Source organism: Ammospiza nelsoni, chromosome 6, assembly GCF_027579445.1.
Source record: "Ammospiza nelsoni isolate bAmmNel1 chromosome 6, bAmmNel1.pri, whole genome shotgun sequence".
NCBI lineage: Eukaryota > Metazoa > Chordata > Aves > Passeriformes > Passerellidae > Ammospiza > Ammospiza nelsoni.
Window position 1 is genome coordinate 61,966,622 of NC_080638.1, and position 16,881 is coordinate 61,983,502.

The 16,881-nt window shown below is 44.5% G+C and overlaps 1 protein-coding gene across 2 annotated transcripts; it reads left to right on the forward strand.

The window, feature by feature from the left end:
* The first annotated feature begins 382 nt into the window (after positions 1-382).
* On the forward strand, positions 383-12,984 carry GMFB (glia maturation factor beta). 2 transcript variants are annotated; one of them, XM_059473680.1, is made up of 7 exons: positions 383-452; positions 2,971-3,067; positions 3,460-3,509; positions 4,436-4,485; positions 5,499-5,581; positions 6,812-6,885; positions 9,185-12,984. In XM_059473680.1, the coding sequence occupies exons 1-7, from the start codon at positions 450-452 to the stop codon at positions 9,254-9,256; spliced, it is 429 nt and encodes a 142-aa protein (XP_059329663.1). In that variant the 5' UTR covers positions 383-449; the 3' UTR covers positions 9,257-12,984. The 2 variants fall into 2 exon arrangements, with proteins under 2 accessions (XP_059329663.1, XP_059329664.1); XM_059473681.1 differs by having other exon boundaries at positions 397-435.
* Positions 12,985-16,881: the final 3,897 nt, after the last annotated feature.

A 16,881-nucleotide genomic window follows, 5' to 3' on the forward strand; every position in this document is an offset into this window, starting at 1 on the left:
TCTGATTCATGTCACGCTTCAATTCCAGGGTTTAAACCTTCAGTCCTTGCCCTTTTTAAGGCACATTATGAGCTATAAAGCGGAGCTCACCCCGTCCCGCCCCGCTTCCCTCAGATCCCCTCAGCGAAATGGCGCCTGAGGGCGAGCCCGCGAGTTGCCATGGCAACAGTGAGGGGGCGTGGCCTGGCCTGCAATGCAAAGGAGAGAGGCGTGGCGCTGCGGCATCACGTGACCCTGCCTTTTCCCGCCCTCGGCGGCCTTGAACCTCCCCGCTGCCCGTAGACGCGTGACATGGCCCCGCCCATCCCGCGGGAGAGCAGTTGGTTGGTTGGAGGGCGATGGAGGGGGCGTGGCTTGCGCCGCGCAGGCGCGGTGAGGGAGGGGGCGCAACCCAGTGAGGAGGAGGCGGCGGCGGCGCGCGAGCGGCTGCGGTTGGTGCGCGCGCCAAGATGGTGAGGGGGGAGCGCGCGCCGCTCCCTCAGGGGGGACCCGGCGGGATCGTGAGGGGAGGGGAGCGGGGGGGTCCGGCCGGGAGGGGGCTCACCCCGCTGAAAGCTGCATAGTTAGCTGATTCAGAAAGACTCGGTAGGGAAATGATAGAATAATCAACGGGAAAACGCGTGATCTGACCTCTGAGGAACTGATTATGGGTCTGTGAAACGACTGATGGCTTGATCGCACCTGGTTGTTGGTTGTCTTGCAATGTTTCGAGCTAATTCACTGAAGAACGTCTGATTGTTGCTCACTGAAGTCATTCACCCGAGTGGTGAATTTGAACTTGAGCTGTGATTGCTGGTTGGAACAGACCAAGGGAAACAAGGACTGGTGGATGAATGCTGTGGGGTACTTTGCATTAATATTGGTTAATGGGTAAAGTAATGGTTGTGGAGAAAGGAAGAGACATGCATGCTGCTTTTAGTAAAGGTTTGGGGAGCTGAACCCTCCTGTGGAAGGAGCAGTTGCAAAGCAGATTTGATCAAATCTTGGGCTGTTTTGCTGTGTGCCTCTCTGGCGAGAGCCGTGCTTGAGGCTCTTTAGGAGATTCACGTTTATTTGTCAGTGTGAGGGTGAGGGGAGGGGTGTCCTGAGGGGGATCTGCTCAGGAGGGTGCAGGGAGCAGCAGCTGCCCCCCCTCGGTGGTGCTGGCAGGTGTGTCCCTGTCTGTGCAGCAATCCTGCCCTGCCTTTCCTCAGTTTTTGTTAAGCCAAGCGTTGGTGAGCCGGCTTAGCCCCGATAAACAGTCTGAATCTGATGTTACCGAGTGTTTTCCTTCAGGGAGTTGTGTTTGTGTGGCTGCACAGGTGTGAGCAGGAGCATGGCTTGTCTGCTGGGAGAAGCTGGTGAGCCCAGAGGACGGGGAGAAAAGCTTCCTTCACAAAAGAGCATTTTATATAAAATAGAACCTCAGCTTTGAAATGCAGCCCTGAGTCCTGCTGGGTTTTTTAGTTGAGACCTCCTGGGTGAGTGAGAGTGGGTGTAAGTGACATTTTATATGAAATACAAGTTCAGCTGTGGAATGCGGCCCTGAATTCTGTTGTGTTTTAAAGTATTTTTTAGGGTTTTTTCCCTCAATGAGTGAGAGTGGACAGTAGGGATGTTTCAGAAAATCCAGAATGACTTAGGTTTGAAAATACCTTTTAGATCATCGACTTCAGCCTGTTTGGGTTGAGGGACTGATCAGAGGGAGCCAAGGGTGATCTTTGACATTTATGGGAAACAAGCAAAATCAGGGGCACTGTACAGGCAGTGCCTTAGCTCTGCTGTCACAGCAGAGCCTGATTTCCTCTCCAGCTGTCCAGAGGAAGCACAGGGATGAAACTTTGTGCCAGAATTTGATCAAGGTGGAAATCTTTTTAGGAGCAAGCAACAACAAACGTGGGGTATGGGAAGTGGGGAAGCAGAGCCACCCATCTGCTTTTGGGGGGAAATCTCACAATGTTGAACGTGAAGAGACAAAACTGGGGGCTTAAATAATAACATTCTGTGATTTATCTCAATGCAAGTGCTCTTTATTAGAGCTTTTGATTGGTAATCTTGCACAATTTTTTATCTGAGGATTTTTTTTAAGGAAACCTTGAAATACAGTTACTTTGGTACAAAGTTCTTGATGCCTTGGGAGTTCATAAATATAGTTCAAGCTGCAGATTTTAAGTAACTTCTTTATCAAGCTGGCATGAACCCTTTGGAGATGGAGGTTGTGTGTATAAAATGTTGTGTGTATAAAATGTTGCTCAGGAAATGGCAGTGGTTGGCTTGGTGCAGTTCAGAAATTGCTTGTGTAAGGGAAGATAACCTGCATGGCTGCTTGTGAAACAATAATTTCCTTCCTCATCTTCAGTGGGATGACTAATATGTTACTTGAGCATCTCTGAGAGCTTGGTGTGCACAGGGGGAAATGGCTGCATGGTTTTGGGTTAAAATGTCTGAAACTCTTTCTGTGTGTGTGAATCTCAATATTTTTGTGGGTAAAAATAAACAAGGACAATGTTGTTCTAAAATACCAATAGTAGCTCTTACTATGTTAAGTGCTTAAATTACTTGATCCCATTTGCTGTTGCTCTAAGGGACTCCCTTATTTCAGGGCTTGGAAAATGAGGTCTAAAATTTAGTTTGTAAGTGCAGAAGTATAAATTCTACTTCTGAAGTGTAAAGTTGACTTCTAAGAGCTCTGAGAATAATCCCTCTTCAGGAGTAGTTAATAAATACTCCTAGTTAACTGTGTGGCTTTGAAGAGGGAAATTAAAACAGAAAAATGTTCTGTTAATGTGGTTTAAAAAAAAAAAAAACAAACAATTTCCTTTCACCCACCTTTTTTCTGGTTTTTGTGATGCTCTGAAGCTTTGGACAAGCTGCATGCAGGCCCTCTTCAGTGTTTATGCACAGATGTGGGTGACACAGGGATTTTTTTTAATCTGTTTCACTTTGTGGAAGGATTTATCTCTCCCTCCCCTGTGCCATTTCCTTTTGCAGAGTGAATCTCTGGTGGTTTGTGATGTTGCTGAAGACCTGGTGGAGAAACTGAGAAAATTCCGATTTCGCAAAGAGACCAACAATGCTGCCATTATAAGTAAGTTCCAAACGTGCCTGACAAAAATTGTCAGAAAATCCTCTCCCCTCTTTTCTTCCCTGTGTGAGATTTCTGCTGTATCAGGTAAACATGAGCCAGGGGGTGTTTGTTCTCTGAGCTGCAGCACTTCCAATTCTGCCTGTAATTTTAACAATAAAATAGTGCTGTCCTTAGGATTCAAGTCTCCATCTGCTCTTAGCAGAGTATTTATATTTAATTATGGCTCAGAGTCTACCACTGTTTGTAAAGTGATTTTGGGAAGTCATGGGATACGCTGGAGAAGAAAAACAGAATCACAAGGACTAGAACTGCTGAGTGCTAAAAAGCTTCATGCATCCATTGTGTAAATCGATTGAAAAAAACATTGATCTGTGTTTTATTTTGATTTATAGTGAAAATCGACAAGGATAAGCAGTTGGTGGTGCTGGATGAGGAGCATGAGGTTTGTTAAATGAATTGTAAATAAGAGTATCTTCAGCCTGCAATGTATTGTTGTCTCTAAGGTACTGCCTTAGTTTCAAATTGTTATCAAACTCTTAATCTAATTTGGGTCATGAGCTTATTTAAATGCATGGTCACTCTGCATGTAAAGCACAGCACCATTAATAGTGAAACTATGCAGAAGCAATTGAGTTGACTAATTAATTGCACAAAAAAAAAGTTATTTTAAAGCTGTTTTAATGATGTAAAAAGCATCTTTGGCACCTGCTGGCTTTTTGAAGAGATTTCTGCTGTGTTTCCACGTAGATCTGCACATTTGTCTCTGAGCTGGTCTGCCATCAATTAGAAGCAGGATTGCTAATCCCCTGCAGACTCTAAATTTGATGGGTGGCATAATAAGGTCAGCCCAGTGTGTGGTGTTTCTTAACGGTCCATAGGGCAAAATTAAATCCTTCCCAGGGATTGGAGCATTAACCAGAGCTCTTGTTCCCTAGAATGTAGATGTTAATGTAACACTCAGATGTAATGGGGAATCCTTTTTGTGTGCTGAAGGAGGAAGGACTGAAATTTTCAAACTTTTGATTTATGTAGCTGATTTTAACTTACTTTATAGTGTGTGCTTACTTATTTAGTACTAGGGTTGGCAAAGCATGGTAACTGCCAGCATAGCCAACTATGCCAGAAATGTTTGCTCAATTTATTATGCCTAAAATAGGGGTGATTATTCACACTAACATTAATTCTGTGTTTAGTCATAGGAGTCTGTTGGCACACAAATCTTCCTAAACTGCTATAGTAATTTGGGAGGTCCTTATCAGTTCACCTGTAGATCACCATCTGCCCTACAGGTGTTTGTGTCCATTGCCCTGCTTTAACCTTCCAGTGTGAGGTACTTGCTCAAACATTGCTTGTGTTTAATGTCACCAGGGTATTTCTCCTGATGAGCTAAAGGATGAGCTGCCTGAGAGACAACCTCGATATCCTTGCCATGCTGCTGCCATTTGGACTTACTCACTCCTGGAAGCTGTTCAAAGTGTTGGACTTCACCTTTTTAGGCCAGTAATTGCTGTAGTGTGATCTTGCTGATCCTTTATTTGGGAAATAACCCAGGGATCAGTTCTCAGGCTGCACTGAACTGTTGTACCACTTGCTGAAACAATGACTCATTTAAGCCTTCCTGACATTTTATTTCCTTTTACACTATATAATGTTTGGGGAAGTAAAGCAAAGCCACGTTGCTGGTAATGTAAAGAAGTGAGTAAAATGTACCAGTCACTGGCTACTTCTAAATATAGAGTTCTGCCTGTGTAACTCTGGATCTGTTTTGGTGCTTTCTCAGGATGTGGCTGTTGTTGTTTTGCTGCAGTTACTGATTCTGGAATTGCTGTGGCCATGTGATCCAGGGAGGAATCCCTGTTTTGGAAAAAGAACAAAAGAGGGTGAAGTAAATTAACTAGTGAAATAAAAGGGGTACTTAAGTTACATGTGAAGAAAATACCTGCCCTATTAGCCTCAAGAGCTGGCTGGCACCATTCCCTGTGCTGTTCTGAATCTTGCCTTTCATGCCTACAGTGCAGTGGGAGGCTGAAAACAGAAGTCCTCACTAAAACTGCAGTTCAAATTGAGCAGAACACCTGAAACAACGAAGTTCTTGGTCAGCAAAGAAAGAATTTGGCTTTCATTAAAAGCCAAAACCACACTGGTGGGTGTGGGAAGTCTTTTTACAAAGCTGGAAGAGGAATATTTGTGATGAGAGGGTGATTTTTAGCTCTGATGTGACACATTACTACAGAGACAGCCCTCACACTGAGGCAGGGCCAGTTCTGAAAGTCAGATGTGGAAGTGAAAACAAAACAGTGAGGTTATTATTACCAAATTAAAACATCATGTTCAATGCAACACTGACTTCTGCCTGCATCAAGCTCTGATAACTGACCATTATATCCTATAAAATAATTGATTTCGTAGTTTCTTTAACCTCAGAAAAAACATTTATTGTGTATAGCTACAAGTACCAGCATGAAGATGGAAGAGTTTCCTATCCATTGTGCTTTATCTTCTCCAGCCCAGTTGGTGAGTGAACTCTGTAGCTACTGTGTGTTGTAAATTTGGGAATATTCTCTTCTAGGGAAGATAAAACTGAGTACTTGGTGCTCTCAAGGAGGTTTTCCTGCCTTTGAGGTTCACATTTAGGGCACTTCAGATGTCTGAGAGAAGAGATTCTCTCTTTCCCACTTCTGAAGGGTGAACTGGAGCGTTGGTTTCCTGCTTAGCTGCCAGAAGGTGTGTCTGCCTGAAAGTGCCTGTTCTCAGTGTGCTCAGCAACCTCTCAGGGGCAGGGCTGGAGCACTCTGCATCCCCTCATGGAGGTTTAACCTCATTTAACCTGTTCACTCCTCAGATCTTGGGGAGTCCTCAAAGCATGACCCTGTAAGGCTCAGGAAGTGAGCACAGAGAGGGCTGCAGGACACTGCCTCTACTCCTGAGTGGTTCTGCTCTGCTCCCTCTTGCTAGTCAGACATAAGTGACTGGGAGGGAGGAAATGCCTCTCATCTCACTAGGACATGAGAACCCATTTCTTTCTGTGGATCTTCGAATCCTATTCCTTTCATTTTACCCTTGAAAGGAACAGGACTTTAGGAGGGTTAGGATGGGATTTGAGAGGAGTTTTTGAGGGGCCTGGGTGTAATGGGCAGCAGTAGAGGATGGTGTGAGGGGACAGTCTAAAGGGCTGTCACTGCTGTGGGGGAAAAGGAGCAAAAGAGGGCTCCCTGTCTCAGATCTGAGCATGTGAAAGTGCTGAAACAGACTGTTCCAGGGGAAACAGACTAATCCTGGATCATCCCAGGTTTGTAGAGAGCAGTTCAGAGCATCCTCTGCTTGTGTCACAGCAACCCTCACCATCAACTCACCTGCACAGGGCACTGTGTCATTTTAACAGGAGCCAAATAACCTGGGTCTTGGTTTGGGCTTCCAGAGCTGAATTGCTCCTGGGCTTCCATCTGTGTTCTGAACTGTAGCAATGTATCTTGCTGGTATTACTGGATTATCCTTGTTATCCCCTGGAAGAAGATAAACTGATTGCATTGTTCTACCCTTCATTTCTCAGAGCTAGAGTAACTAGGTATATAAAAGAGTTTAGCAACTACTGAGCATATTCTTCTGTAGCTACCTGACACTCTTCCTTTGAATATCTTTAGCTTTCAGATTAGAATTCTTAATAAAAACCCCAACTTATTTTTGAATTGTTGCAGTGAAAATAATTTTTTAAAATCTTTTTTTTTTTTCCCCCTATAACTTCAGGATGTAAGCCTGAGCAGCAGATGATGTATGCTGGAAGCAAGAATAAGCTTGTACAGACAGCTGAACTCACTAAGGTATAACTGGCTTTTGAAATAACTCCCCCTTCACTGCAGGTTGTTGTTTTGTGTCTTGCTTGAAGCAATGGCAAGAAGGATTTTGTGAGAGTTTGTGATTACAGTGAACAGAGTTTGGTTTAGGAAAGCTGAAGGAGGAGTATGTATGGAGATTTCTGTACCTTAAAACACCAGGAGGAACAGTGTTCTGTAACACAAAAATATCCCTCAGTAGGATGGACATCTTTGCTGTGGGGGAGGAATTTACTGATGGGAAGAATAGACTGAAGCCTCAGTGTGGTGTGAATCAGTTTAGCTGGTTCCTGGGGCTGCATGCTTGCAGAACAGCCTGCAGGGTAAGTAACATGTGCCAAGGGATGAACAATTTCTTCCTGTGCTGGGTTCTCCCAGTACTGACACCAGAAGAAATCACTGCATTCACTAGGTCTGGCTGAGTGTATATTTTAGAAAAGAAATGTCACCTATTTTTCATTTTGGAGAAATGAAAAATTTTCTTTGAAATCTTTGCCTAAATGGCACCTAGACTCCTTTTTTGCCTCAAGCAGTAAAGCTTAATAGAGTCAGTAGCTGCTGCAGGTTTTTCATACCATGTGAAATGACTTCAGCACTTCCCACAGCACTTCCCTTCATTCCTTATCCTGCTGAGTCCTTTAACATCCCAGTAAAAATGTCTGTTGGGCCAGTAAGAGAACTATGGATCACAGAATGGCTTGAGTTGGAAGGGACCTTAATGTTCATTTGGTCCAACACCTCCCACCAGCCCAGGCTGCTCCAAGCTCTGTCCAGCTTTTGCCTCTTCCAGCTGTACCTTGTAAGAGAAGACACCTCTGTTCTAAATTAGACCTCAGGTTAACAGGAGTCAGTAGGAAGGCAGCAGAAGATGGCAGAAAAAATCAGCACAGCCCCAAGAAATCTTTTTTTAGATCTGTTGAGACTGTATCTTGGAGGCCTGATAACTGATAGAAAGGAGGTAGACAGTTTTTAGTAAGAAAGAAGAAGGCACTGGTGAGAAGAAGGTGAAAGCCTGGGAAGTAGCTCAGTTAGAGTTGGAGTTCCTATCACTTCTGACATGGGAGAAATTCAGCCTGAATGGCTTTTGAATGCAAGTCCAGGGCTGGGTTCATTCATTGTTCCTGAAGGCAGAGAGCACAGGCTGTCTCCAGTTGGGATTGCCTGCTTGCTCTTCAGATGTACTTTATTCTTGCCACTTGCTGAGCTGTGTTTCATTTTAACTCCTGCTGGGACTTCCTCCTGCTGTGAGTTTTGCTCATGACTCAGCTGAGTTCTCTCAGTCTCCAGTGACTTGCATATTAGCTTGGTTCCTGTTAAGCTGTTCTGTTCTTGTAACACTGATTTTTGGGGTTTCTTCACTTTAAAGACCTGTGAATTTGTAAAATTACCTGACTTTTGTCTTTGGGCATCTCATGGACTCCAGTAATCAATCATAATTGACATTGTTTTTGTTCAGGCTATTAAAAGCAAACCCCAAACCCTAACCAGTTAGTTGCCCACATGGAATTTAAAGTGTATATTGGTGTATTGGACCTTGTTTTCTGCTTCAAGGCTTCATTAAAGATTTCACAAAGCTTTGGGTTAGTAGCTTTTAGATTGTTTTGGGATTTTGCCCAGAGATGCTGTGGCTGCCCCATCCCTGGAAATGCCCAAGGCCAGATTGGATGGGGCTTGTAGCAACCTGGGACAGTGGAAGGGGTCCCTGGCATGGCAGGGGATTGGAACTAGATGGTCTTTAAGGTCCTTTGCAACCCAAACAATTCTGTGCTTTAGGATTTTGTTGGGTTTTTTCCCCAAGTTTTCTATTTTGAGATATTTTACAGTTGAAACAATATGCTACTGGCTACTATGAATTTATTTCAGTTGAAAGAAAAAATAACTGTGTGTTGGACTGAGTAAAATTGCTGAACTTTGGGCTTAAATCAATCCAGATATTACATTATTTGTATTCTTCAAAATACCATCTTGCTGAGATAATGCATGCTGAGATGGGGCCACTTCAGGGTTATTTTAAAATGTAGTACATGTGCTTTTCTCACATTCTAAGGGATAAGAGTAAAACCTAGAAATAGCATGACAAGATTCTTGTTTATGTTAGTGATGTTTTTGCCACTTAGTGTTGTGTATTTTCCTCTGATCTGATGCTTTCAAGAAAGCACCTGAGAATTGCAGGTTGGTGAGTGTTTTATTGCAGCTCAGCCATGTGTGTGGAAAGGTGCTGCTGCATTGTGTGCTTGTCCCTTCCAGCCCCATCCCTCAGGAATTGATGCAATGCCATTTTGTTTAGGTATTCGAAATCAGAAATACAGAAGACCTAACTGAAGAATGGCTGCGTGAGAAACTGGGCTTTTTCCACTAAGGAAAACCTCTAAGTATTTCTGTACCATCCTGGTGATACTGGAACCAGACATGAATACTTCCATCCAAGCAATGCACTGTATTCACAGCTGTCTCCTGCAGTATCTCTCTTGTGCAGAGTTTGTGCAAAGAATAGCAGGTCTGTCTCCTTGAAGTAACAAATCTTTGCAGGTGTTTCCTTATTTGTACCTGCTAAAAGGGAATACTCCTCTGCAGGGACTCCTTTTGCACTCCTGTGACTAATATTTCTGTAACTAAAATAGTTCAGTTCTGGATTTATAACCGTGTACAAACATCATTTGGATGCTGACGCTAACTTTTTCTGAGCTACAAATGCATCCTTATGACACACATTAGCCATTTATATGCAGAATTTATGTACTCTCACTTACCAGAGTAATTTTGACTTAATGTCTTCTCAATTTTGAAGCATTTGTTGGAAGCTCCCTGGAAGCATTTGTTTGGTATTAAAAAGTCAAAATCCTTGTACTGCAAATCCATCCATTTATCTTTCCGTCGAGTCCATGTGAACTGTCTCAAATTCTTGGAACTAATTTTTGTCATTCCAGTAATTCCTCAGTTGCCTGAGTCAATCTTCCTAAATTTCAGGGCAAAGCTTTGACTGTCCAGTTCTCATGCTAATACAGTCTCACAGGAACTAGCTGATAACTAAGGGCTGAACTACAACTCTGGTTCCTCTTGCACCAGATTTCTTCTTGCATCTCTGTTCTGACACTGTTGAGAAGTTTACCTCTGCTCATTTCCTGTTATCTGAACACCTGGTGATACTGTGTGCCTTTCATTTGTTAGCTTTAAAAGGACTTGAGAATTTTACACTGCCACTTCTTACAAATTTGGTAAAAACTTTGTTAAAGAATCCAAGTAATATTTGTTCCTAGTGCCTCGTGCTGCAGTTGACATCTGTTAAAACAAAAAGCCAACCTCATTTTCTTTGAAATTCCAATCATCTGCTCCATTTGTAGGAGTCAGGAGGTTAAAGCTTTTCATGATAATAAATGATTTGTATCTTTTTTGTTATAAAAGTTGGCCACACGTAGCTTTTGAGTATTTTAATTACAACCTCTAACTTTCTTAAAGGCTTTTTGGTCAAAATTACATTCCAGATGAAGCTTTTGCATAAATGATCATTTGATTTTCATCTACTTAACGGTTCATCTCTTTGAAACAGCAAATCTAATGTGAAAATAGTATTTAACTTTTATAAATGACCAGTCTTTTTACAGGTCTGTTTTATATGAATAGAGTAGTTGTGTGGTGTGGGCCACGTTCAGCACGTGCTGTGGCAGGAAGGAGGAGCACTCACGGGACAGTGTCTCCCTGTCTTGCTCGTGAGTGTTTGTTGTGCTTCTGAACAAGTGGCTGCGGAAGAGCAGCTTCCTGTTGATAACATACCTTAAAATGCAGCTGCCCCAACCAATCTGCTCGCTGGGAGGAATGCAGTGTTCAATTTGGAGGCCAGTATTTCATGCTGTGAAACCTTTGCTGAAAGCGGGGTTGGTTTTGTCAACTTAGGTTGTGTTAGTGGTAAAACACTAACTCCTGCAAGATCACAAGGAATTCATTTGCAAAGGTCTTCAGTGTTGGTAAATCTCTTCCTAGTTTGATGTTACTGCTCATTTATTTGTATATAAATCTGACTTGAGAGGAGCTTTTCAAAATACATGTTGGAATGATCCAATTAAATCGATACTTTGGTGCAGGAATGAAATGCTTGTAATTAAATTTCTGTGTTAACATACTGAACTGGAAAAACAATTTCATTTCCCTGGATGAAAAAATGTTGATTATGAAACTGTTGCTTGATCATTCTGTACTGCAGATCAATAAAAACCATGTCTTTTGTGACAAACATTGTATAAATAAGACTTTGGCCTAAAGGGTAGTGTCATTCCAAGCATCAGTCTGGGAACAGCAAGAATCTCTTTTGAGATTTTTTTTGGGATTGTACTAAAGGTGAGGCATGTCAAACTACAGTGTGGACGAGAGGGAAGCTGCTGCTTGGAATGTTCAGCTTGATTTGCAGTGGGGAAAAACTGGATTAATCATGTCTGTTGTACTTTGTACACTGGTGGGCTGCCAGCAGCCAACTGCTGCCTGCACAGGTCTGCACAAAAATAACTGTACAAGAGGCCTGTATCAGGAGGGAAGGGAGGAGCTGCTGCATGAAATGGTGAAATTTGACCTTTCATCTCTGGATTGCTCCCCCTTCTGCCAAGAAAACATTATTCCTTACAGCTGAACCTTCAGCTGAGTTCTTCCACTTCTCATGTTCTCGTGCCTCACTTAAGCACTTTCTGCCTTGGGTGCTGCCCCTCCAGCCTTGCAGGGAGCAAACAGATCCTCGTGAGAGTGTTCAAGCCCAGTTTCCCCTGGAAGGTGCTGTTGATGCTGCTCAGCCCACCAGTATTGCTCCTCAGCCAGCCCTGCCTGGCAGCTGCTCCTGCTTCCCTGGCTGAGCTGTGGAAGCAGCTGCAGGTTCTGGGAAGATGAGTGTGCAGAGGGTGTTTGCTGTTCCAGCCTTGTTTGTGTTCTCTTTGCTCTTCATGGAGTGTTTTGACACAACTGGCTGCTGCTAATTGTCCTGGGCTCTTGAGATGCAGGTAGTGCTAACAGTTGATTAAACAAAGACATCATTATGTCCAGGTCTTTCCTGCACAAATAATCCTTGTTTTCATAACATCTTTCCCCACCTTATCTGCAGAACTGTGTGTTCTGTGCTGCTGCCCCCTTGGGCTCAGTGGGAGGCAGATGAGTCCATGTTCAGGCCAGTATGTTCCTGCTGGGCTTTGCTGGTGAATTGCCCATCTGTAATCACACATTTCTCTTGAATTTTCAGACCTCTAAAGGACAGCATAAATTAGCCTAGGGGAGCCTTTGTAGCTAAAGGTCTGACAGTCAGCATTTTCCATTGGGAGCTCCTATTTTTCAGGAGTTAGTAAGTTGGCCATAAAATCCTCGGTCTGGAGTTAAAGGTCTCTCCAAGGGAGACTTCTGCCACAATTAATCAGGTTTGCTTTAAATATTGACTAGATGGCTGGGATACAGCTCTTGTAATCCTATTCACTGATGGTAAGCTGAATTTAAGCATGAGTTTGCATGTCAGCCCATGAAATAGACTTGTAGTGTTTTGAATATTTTTAACAAAAAATTGTAAATGCTGGTATTTGATGGTTTAAGTGTATTTCTAGTATAATGAATACTGTTCTGATCTATTAAAGGAGGCAATAATGCAGGTGTTGACACCTTTTTCACTTCTCCAAAGGAGCATCTTTGCATTTGTACCAGGATTCCATTTTTGTATCTTTAACTGTAAAATAGCTGGTCCAGAAACAATGTTAAATTGCTGACGGGTCTGACTCAAACAGGCAGAAGCAAGAGAATTCAATTCCTTACTTCAGAGCATTCCAAAAATAAACACCATGAATGTTGTTTTTATACATACATGTAGTGACTGTGAAGTGGGACATGAGATGGGGCTCAGTGAAACTCTTGTGTTTGTTCTGTGGTCAAGACTTGTCTTAAAAGGTGTGAGAGGTTCACGGCCAGATTTGGGAATTTGGCAGTTCCATGAAAATACCAGTAACCAGTACAACTTCCATATGCTGTTTAGTCTCTGCTACTTCACATTGCATGTTTACTTTAAACCAAATCTTTTTTTTTTTTGCTAAGCATGGTGCTTGTATTGGTTTAAATAAAATATTTCATTAAGAGGTTGTGTTGGCCTGTTTTAATTGCAAAATGGTCCCTGTGTGACAGGTGATGCTTGGTATGACCTTCCTCCTTTTCTCAGCTTCCTGGAGTTTGTGTTGGACTTTCAGGTGTCTTCAGTCTCAAGTGCTCCCTCATTTGCTGTTGTACCTAAAATAATTCCATTTCCATCTGCTGTGATGGGGAGGAGAGGAGCTGTTGGAATCCTGCAGGGAACTGCTGTGCTCTGCTGCTTTGCACCTTTGTGTCACAGACCTCCTACTGCCTGCAGATGAGGTGCAAGGCAGCGTGGGGCTCAGTGTCAGCCTGGAATGTCACAGAAACTTCCCTGCTCCACCTCTCCCACAAGGCTCCTGGCAGAACCTGGAGCTGTGCAATACAATGCAGAGTGCAGGTGCCCCCTGAACAGAGCTGTCAAGGAAACCAGAGCTTGAAGGAGACAGAGGAACTTGGGTTTTTTTACCTTCCCACAGTCATTGGCTCATCTCTTTCCTGCCCAAGAGACCACTGCATTAATTTGATTTAAGTCCTTATTTTCTGCATTCTTGCTGTTTCATCCTGTTGTGATCTTTGAGACTTTGATTCCTCTATTGTTGAAAAAACTGCCAAGTATAACCCAGGAATTCAGCTTCAGTACCTGCCATAGATTGTTTCTGTGAACACCAAGGAACAGCGTTAATAGGCCACTGATTAGACATGACAGAAATAAACCCCTTTGCTCCCAGGTGAGAGAGCTCTGTGAAGGAGAAAATGCACAGCTGCTTCAGCACATCTGGCTCCTGATGGCATCTCAGGCACTGAAAGGCAAAATCTGTTGCCAGAAGCTCGGGGAAGAAAAAGCTGCTAAGGGAGAAGAATGGTTTTCCTGAAAAGGAGAAAAAAAATTAATAAATAGCTCTCCTATGGGAGGAGAAGGTCACCTGTGGCGTCCTGTGGCATTCTCTGCTCGTCACTGAGTGTGCTGCACTAGGAAATGGGCAATAGCTCATTGGTACTGCCACATCACAGCCATAAAACAACAGGAGAGTAAAGAGAATTGCCAGATCAGGGATATGAAGTGAAGGGCAGCTGCCTCCATTCAGGAAAGGTCAGTGGCTTCTCATAGTTCTGGTGAAAAGGTCAATTGAGTGGTGATTAAAGTCAAAGCAAAGGGGGAGTAGGGATCAAAATGGGAAAGCTCTGCAGAGCAGGACCAGCCTGCAGTGCACCTGAGCATCCCACAGGGGTGCTTTCCCTTCCAGGGCTGTGGAGAAGCTTGCCCAGGGCTGGGAGTTTGCTAAGGAGATCTGTGGCTTGGCAGGGTGTCTGGGAATAACACAGAGAAGAGGAGAAATGTAATTTGTTCTGGAAGAGCTGGAAGAAAAATCACAGGATGGTTTGGGTTGGAAGGGACCTTAAATCCCACCCAGTTCCACCCCTGCCATGGCAGGGACACCTTCCACTATCCCAGGCTGCTCCAGGCCCTGTCCCAGCCAACTCCAAGGGATGGAAGCTGGGGCAGTTGCTGTCTGTGTGTGACAGACAGTGTGTAAGTGTGCCTGTGCCTGCTGTTCATTGACTGGAACACAAGCTGCCTCTCCCAGGCTCCTCACAGCAAAGTTCCTGCAGTTTCCTGTTCAGGTGCAGGGTGGGAAGCCAAGCACAGGCAGTGAGGTTCTGACAGTGCCACTGAGGCAGAACTGACACAGAGCAGCCCTGAGAGGGAGGGCTGCTGGGGCTGTGGGAAGGACAGGAGGTACTCTGGGTGTAAGAGTGGCTGGAATTTGTTCAGCTGCACTCCTGTATGGCAGGGCTGAGGATTCAAGGTGGGCCTCACCCTGTGGAACAAAACTGAAGATGTGGCAGGTGGGTCATCCCCTGCACTTGTTGGTTGGCACAGTTGTGTCAGCTGCAGTTTTGGTGATGTACTACAAGGTCTAAAGAAATTAAGCTCAGCCTCCTGTGGGAAAGCCTGCACAGAGGGACTTATAAATGCTTGAGGTGTTGGATTTGGCTCTATGTGTGTAACTCCAGTTTGGTTCCATCCTCTGCAGGGCTTCCCTTAGGGTAGGTAACTGCTTCTCTCTGCCAGCAAAGGCAGAGCTGTGGAGATGATGTCATTTGTTCCCACCTCCTCCAGAAGGAAACTCAGCCCAGGGAATTGGTCCTGTGTGCTGAGCTGGCCTTGAGGCTGCTCTGGGAACACAGTTTAAATGATAATTGCTGGGGAAGAGAGAGTTTTTCTGGGATCTGAGAGGCAGCCCTGGTGTTCTTGAAGAGCAGCCCTGAACTGCCAGACATGCAGGCGTGTAGGTTCCTACAGCACAGCAGGGAAAAGGAGTTGTAGTTCTCAAAATATGTATCTGGGATCAGCCTCTGGGGAATTGGCATCCTCTCTCTGGGCTGCAGAGTAAGGGAGTGGCACTGGCTTGGTTTGTGCTGTGTTCAAGGCATTGGAAATGTAAATTCCAGCATTGTTTTAATAAATACAGTTCTGAAGTACAAGGACTCCTGGCTTTAGCTTTTAACTTTTCAAATTAATACACATTTGTATCTGGTTTCTATATTGAAAGGTTGAACATAAGGCTAAGCAATTGCATACCTGAAGTTTTCTATTTTCATTTTGTGGGAAGCAGCAAAAGGTGAAATACTAAAGTGAGTATCGTCTGAAGGTGGTTAGGACAGTGCTGGCACGTCATGGACCTGTTGGAGTGACTCTCAGGAAGCCACCAAGCTGATCAGAGGAACAGAGCTTCTCTGCTGTGAGGAAAGACTGAGAGAATTGGGATTGTTCAACCTGAAGAGGAGGCTTCCAGCAGCTGAAAGGAGCCTACAAGAAAGATGGAGAGAGAATATTTACAACAGCCTGGAGTACCAGGGGAATGGCTTCAAACTGAATGAGTAGGTTTAGATTGAATATCTGAAGAACTTCTTGATGGTGAGGGTGGTGAGACAGTGGCACAGATTATCCAGAGAAGCTGTGGGTGTCCCATCCCTGGAAGTGTTTAAAGCCAGGTTGGACAGGGCTTGGAGCAACCTGGGATAGTAGAAGGTGTCCCTGCCTAGGGCAGGAGGATTGGAACCAGATGATCTTTAAGGTCCCTTCCAACCCAAACCATTCTGAGATTCCATAATTCTAAGTTCACATCAGTGTAAACTTGGGCACTGTTCCCCTCTGAGGTCTTGCAGGCTTTTTTCCACGTGTGCTGTTCCTTTGGGTGCTGTTGGATGCTGTGATCCTGTGTGGGTAAGAGGCTGTCTGATGCAGTGTGTGTGTGCAGCATCCTGTGCAGCCTCGCTGTGCTCTGGGTAACCTCCCTGTCCTTTCTCCGGCCATGGAGCCAAGGGGATGATGTCGATGCCTTTGCATAGTTGTGGTTAATCAGAGGGGCCCATTGTGCCCCAGCATGGGGGGATCATCTCCTCTGGACTGTCCTGTCGTGTTTCATTCCTTCAGGGACTGCAGACATGCTCTGGGTTAACCCTGTTCACCTCTGGAGCAACGTGAGGTGTCTCCTACAGAACTGATGGAGCTGGGCTGAAACTCCCCTGACAGCTCTCACAGCTCCTCAGCAGGGGACAGAGGGGAGACAGCAGCAATTATCATCCAGAGGGGCTCTGAATGCAGAACAGACGTAAACACTGCGAGAACAGCACGTCTGTCTGTCTTTCACGGCAGATTTACTCCTGTGACAGGGAAGTCCTGTCCAGGCTGTTTGAAAGGCACACACTGTCACCCCCGTTCCTGCTGTTCCATGCCATGAGCCCCATGAATGCAGCTTCTCTTCCCTCTCCTGGAGCCCTTGGCTCAGCAATTAATACAATGCACCCTTGAAATCCCTGTGCTAAACAGCAGCTGGTGTTGTCACCTCATTTCTGTGGGAAATGGGAAGACAGCAGAAGAAAATGGGGCAGAAA

Excerpts from the sequence above, each read along its gene's own strand:
- GMFB (XM_059473680.1), top strand. Across the intron at positions 3,510-4,435 it reads TGCTGGATGAGGAGCATGAG|GGTATTTCTCCTGATGAGCT; the intron begins GTTTGTTAAATG and ends TAATGTCACCAG. Across the intron at positions 4,486-5,498 it reads CTGCCTGAGAGACAACCTCG|ATTTATTGTGTATAGCTACA; the intron begins ATATCCTTGCCA and ends CTCAGAAAAAAC.